The sequence below is a fragment of the Geospiza fortis genome, unplaced genomic scaffold (assembly GCF_000277835.1).
Source record: "Geospiza fortis unplaced genomic scaffold, GeoFor_1.0 scaffold361, whole genome shotgun sequence".
Lineage (NCBI taxonomy): Eukaryota > Metazoa > Chordata > Aves > Passeriformes > Thraupidae > Geospiza > Geospiza fortis.
In genome coordinates this window covers 3,795,393-3,801,167 of record NW_005054356.1, presented here as the reverse complement: position 1 = coordinate 3,801,167, position 5,775 = coordinate 3,795,393, and the positions used below count along the sequence as shown (strand labels likewise).

Sequence of the window (5,775 nt, the reverse complement as noted above, 5' to 3'; positions counted from 1 at the left end):
TTCCTTCGGTAGTAGAAAACCAAAAGTATTCCAAACTTTCTGTTTCATAACATTAAAGCTTTTGTTTCATGAGTAGGGAGAAATTCTTCTATGATAGTAAGGCTCACACCTTGTAGATGAGCTGTTTGCCTCTGCTGAGCTAACACATGGGAGCAGTTGACCTGGCTGCCTGCAGGCCCTAATCCCCGTGTGCTCTGTCTTACAGAGGATGCAGACTACAGTGCCTTCGGGACGGATACCATGACGAGGAAGAAGAATGTCTTATCCAACGTGCTACGTCCGGACAACCACAAGAAGAAGCCCCACATTGTCATTAGCATGCCCCAGGACTTCAGGCCCGTGTCCTCCATCATAGACGTGGATATTCTGCCCGAGACCCACCGCAGGGTGCGACTCTACAAGTACGGCACCGACAAACCGCTGGGCTTCTATATCCGCGACGGCTCCAGTGTCAGGGTCACCCCGCACGGGCTGGAGAAGGTGCCGGGCATTTTCATATCCAGGCTGGTCCCCGGGGGGCTGGCGCAGAGCACGGGCCTGCTGGCTGTCAATGATGAGGTGCTGGAGGTGAATGGCATAGAGGTGTCTGGAAAAAGCCTCGATCAAGTTACAGACATGATGATTGCCAACAGCCGCAACCTGATCATCACGGTCAGACCTGCCAACCAGAGGAACAACGTCGTGAGGAACAGTCGGACTTCGGGCAGCTCCGGCCAGTCCACTGAGTCCAGCCTTCCCAGCAGCACTCCAAACATTCTGGGCAGTCTGCTGCAAGGAGAAGAGGAGAGCGATGAGGAGGACATTATTATTGAAGACAGTGGCGAGCCACAGCAGATCCCAAAAGCTACGCCTGCCAGCGAAAGCATAGAATCCTTATCACAAATTGAACTCCTCCACGAGTCCACACAAAATGGATTCCTTCCTTCCAGTGAGATGAACTTGAATCACTCAACGGGCAGCATTAGCATGGAGTGTGAAGCCCCAGAGCCAGGCCGTAAGTCCTTAGAAGAAGATGGAACTATAATAACACTATGAAATGACATCGGTGTACTTCGTATAAGTAAGGATGCCATACATGTTTTAATTGGGCTTAATACGTAACACACTTTATACCTCTCCATCTACCAAGCACTGCAGTTAGATTAAAAGGAAGGAAAAAAGTAAAATCAAGAAATTCAAAATTACATAAGTTGACTAACTTAATTAATTCTGCACTTCAATGTAAATAATTCACAAAGCTGGACTATAATTGATAAATAGCTGAAATTGAATGATGAAAATTTAAATTGAAAATGAAGGATAGCTAAGAGATGGCTGTGAGCTTTCTTTTAAAGGTACTTGATTTTTATTATTTTTTTATACTGTATACTACTGGTTCTGTAGAAGTAAACTTCCTTACGTGTGCGGCTGACCTTCTCACGGGCTGTGGTTTCATGTTCCTCTGAAGTGCTGCTTACGTGTGATGGAGCTGCATCACTCCTCTCCTGACTGCTGCTCCGCTGGCAAAGCTGTGTGTGGGCTCTGGGCAAGAGGGAGCTGGAGAGGGCCAGAGGTGGGCTGGGAAGAGATGGGGGTGACTGGTCTGGCCCTGGCTGACACAGGGACAGCAGGGCTCTGTGGGCAGTGGGGCTTTGGAGGTCACTGTTCCTTTGTGAGTGAATGTGCAACCACGGGCGTGTTAGTCAGGCACCATTACTAGTTTTAATGGCCATGCTTTCTTTTAATGACTCTGATTTTGAAATTCAGATGTGAAAGTCTTAACACTAATGCATCAAAGATCTGGTCTCATTCTAGTTTGCAATATTTAAGGATATAATTTGATTTAGTTATTAATCCCAGTAAATTACAAACAAATAAAATGTAATCTTAATGCTATGGAAATAGCATAATGTAATCTCTGTTACACTTGCAGTCCTAGTAGAAACTGTAATGATTTCTACTAGCAAAGGTTTGTTGGAATGAGTCTGGATTATATACAAGTGACTTTCTTCCAACCTGAACAATTTAGATCAGTCTTGTTAAGTCCCTGAATTAAAAAATGTTTTAAATCAGAATGAGGCTTTCCTACCCCTTGTTTGAGCCATGTGATATTAACTTATTCATTACTAGGAACTACTCTGTAAATGCAGATTGTTGTGTGCCCCTGGCTGGATGTTGTGGGTATTACAGTGTTGCTCTGTGTGAAAACACTGATGACAAGTCCTGATGCTGCAAGAGCAAAGATGTGTGTTTTACCACTGCACTCACTGGGACAGCTGCAGGGGAGGCTTCCAGCATTGTTTTTATCCTTCCCCTTTTTGTATCTCCTGCTTTACCCCTTTGGCCCTTGGTTCCCAACCTGACCCTCCTCTGGGAGCAGAAGCTGTGGCAGGAAAATGAGCTGGGACCAATCGGACTAGGGAGAAGGATCTCCCCAGGGATGTCACGGCCTCTGTCAGGAGGAGTAGGGTGCTGCCAGTTCTGTCCTTGGTCCTGTGCTCCCCAGAGCAGCAGTCAGGTGCTTGGGAGTGTGTTCCACCCTCTGGGAAGATGTGATGAGTGGGAAGGGAGACCGACCCCTTTCTTTTTTCCCCCTCAGTCTATTTGAGGAAAATCTACCTCTGATAACTTTACTAACAGGAGACCAACTCAACTGTAAGTTTAATGGTAGGGCGTCTGTAAAAGTCGTCACAGACTATCAGAGCCTACACCTGTGTTTGTTTCAGGTTTTTGTGATGATGCAAACACTGCTGCAGAAACAAATCCCTGCTGTTTGATGTTACAAAGTGCATATTGGAAATTAGTATCTGATGAGCAGTTTTCTGAAACCTCCAATGCCATTGGAGTCCAAGATGCCAGGAGAGGCATTCATCCCCCTTAGGATTTATGGAGAATAGGCACAGCAGGCAGTGGTACTCTGCAAATACAGGTGAGGGGCTCTTTTGTTACACTTATTTATGGTTTCTTAGTGTGTGTGTGGAGAGCCCTGGAATCTTTTACAAGAACAAGATCTTTCAAGTGTGTCACTTGTTTTGCTAATAATTATTGAAAATGAAGTAACTACATCCTCTTAGCGTGAAATGGGAAAAAGGAATGTTCATTCTGCAACATGGAGACTTTACCTGTGCATGTTTTCTCTCAGTGCTGCTCTACACTTCCTTTCTTTACGGAAGATTGTTTACTTTGAAAATATCTCTATTTTCCTTTGTCAAAAGACTTTCCTTCCTGTATGAAATCACCAGTGGAGGGTGAGACTCATTATTCTGCTAGTTTGCACTTCTGTGCCTTTGGTTTACTTGAATGTATTGTGAATAATCAAAGGAATAAAGGCACTTGGATGGGAAGAGAAGAGAGGTCCAGAGGTACAGAGAATGAACTGGTAGTGCACTTAATGCAGGTGTAACGTTTTCATTCCATGCAAATCCACTCTGGGGCTGATGTGGCCCGTGAGGGTTTTGAAGCTCAGATCACAGCTGGAAGGATCGAGTTGCCTGGGAGGGCTGAGTCTGGCCAGGAACCTGGGCAGGTGCCAGCCCTGAGGCTGCTGTGCTGCCAGGCACGTGCGTGGGTAGTTTGAATAATATTTATGCCAGTATTAAGGACTTGTAGAAATTTAACTGAGGTCCTACTCTAAACTGCATGAGACTTCATCTCTTGAGACCTTTCCTGCAAACTGAGTAATCTAAACGTGAGATAATGTTCTTTTTGACATAGATCATGTTCTGTTTCACAGAAATTTGGTGACATGTAGTAAAACGAAGCATTTGGGACTTGATAAAAAAGGAATAAAACTGACGAATGTGTATTTACAGTTATAATGACAGACTGCACAGCATGTAATTGCTTAACGCTGCAGTTACCATAAAGTTTCTAAAGTTCTTCCATATCTTACTAATACATACACTGTTAATTACAAAAGATTTTTAAATTACTACTTCGGGATGATCAATGGTTGATTATGAGTGGCTAAATTTAATTTTATATATAAATGATACTGGGGTTCAGTATAAGGTTTTTTTAAAATATGCTGATATTGTTAGCCTTTCATTCACTACCTCCTAAATTTTTAACATCTATACTGTTTTCTCCCTGGAAGACAATACTTAAAGGCTTGACTGTTTTATATAGATTTTATCTATAGCTAAAAAAAAGAGAAAGAATTCCAGAAGTGATAGTGAGGATGCTGAGCATGATTGACAATATTACGCTGCTATTGATGTAATATGTGTATTAAGTATCCTGTGTGTGTAAATTGTATTTTCAATCCAGATTTTATAAATTAATTTATGCAATACCCAAATTATTTCAGAATGGAATGAAAAACTAAAATTCCTTTGACTAGTGTTATATGTTGTGTACATGCACAGAGGGGGACAAGAGATTCCTCCCTGGTGGTTGGGAGATCCAAGTGCACCTTAATAGGAAGAACAAATTCTTAATAGAATTAAGATGCATTTACTTTAAAGTTCTGCTGTGGTACTGGAGAAGTCAAGCCTAACTGTGAATCATATGGTTTTTTTCCACACCTGAATTAAATTTAGGACAATGTTCTCACAAGCTGTCTTTAACATGTGTATTTTTGTGAATATTATGTATTTTCTAATTAAATTTTACTTGCAATGTGATTTTTACATGAATGAACTTGTTTAAAATGTCAAATATCAGTATTTTTCTTACAACTTTAATGTATAATGTACATTGGTATCTCACCGAATGAAGATTGATTTTACAAAAATCAAGCTAGATGTAGGTGTATATTAGTCTTATATTTTTACAGACCAAAATAATAAATGGATATAGAAATGAAATGTTTTTTTCTCAATTACTTTGTCAGATAAAATAAGGAAGAATGTATCCTTTTTCTCAAGTGTGACAACAGCTGGGCTTACTATTTCTCTCGTGGCCAGGGGAGCAGGCAGTGTTTTCCTGGCAGTGTTCACCACGTGTCCCTGTCCCTCCCCTGGGCAGAGCTGTGCCCCTGGGCAGTCCCAGCCGTGTGTCCCTCAGTGCTGCTGTTCTCTGTGCTGTGCTTGCTCCTGCAGCAGGGACCCTTCCTTGAGGCTGCTCCTGGCACAGCTTCAGGTCCCTCCTGCTGCTGCTGCTGGGGACGCTGTCCCTGCTGCGGTGAGTATCTCTACAAGTGTCCATGGGACAGCTTGAACTCAAAGCCATTTCACTTACAACTGTTTCCTCCCACTTCCTGCCCTGGCAGCCCTTGTAAACATTTACCCAGGGAGGAGAGACTGGGGCTGTGCTCAGCCCTTTGCCTGTGGCTTTAGTTCCTGCTGCTTTGGGGCTGAGCACAGAGTTCTGCCCTGCGCCTCCCTCGTGTCTGTGGGACTGGTTTGTTTGTGTGCTCAGGGCTCTCCATCCCTGCAAATGGAGCCCTGGGGAGGGACAGCAAGGCTGGGATCAGCACTGACTCAGAGTGCAGGACAGAGAGCCCAGGCTGCTGCCCTGGGCACTGGAGCATGAGGGGCTTGGAGCTGGGGGAGTGCTGCTCTCTCTGCACCTGGCATGGTGTGAGCTCTGCAGTGCATCCTGCGCCGTGTTCCCTGGCTCAGCAGGGCCCTGGGCTCACCCACTGAGGCAGCAGAGCAAAGGCTGAGGACCTGTCCTTGGGAATGGCTGTCAGAGGATGGAGTGAGCCTGATGGGCTGGCTCTGCAGAGCAGGCACAGCAGCTGAGCTGGGGCTGCCAGGGAGTGAGGCTCAGTGCACCCACAGGTCAGCAATGCTGCTTCTGCAGAGCACTCATACCCGCAGCAGTCTTCTTAAAACAGAAACTTATTTCAAG

General features: G+C 44.5%; 1 protein-coding gene across 1 annotated transcript in view; it reads left to right on the top strand.

The window, feature by feature from the left end:
• Window positions 1-4,787, top strand: part of PARD6B (par-6 family cell polarity regulator beta) — a 17,027-nt gene extending 12,240 nt beyond the window's left edge. The window contains exon 4 of the mRNA XM_031059090.1: window positions 206-4,787. Within this exon, the coding sequence (XP_030914950.1) occupies window positions 206-1,035 (830 nt within the window). The 3' untranslated portion in view covers window positions 1,036-4,787. The remainder of the gene's footprint in view (window positions 1-205) is intronic.
• Window positions 4,788-5,775: the final 988 nt, after the last annotated feature.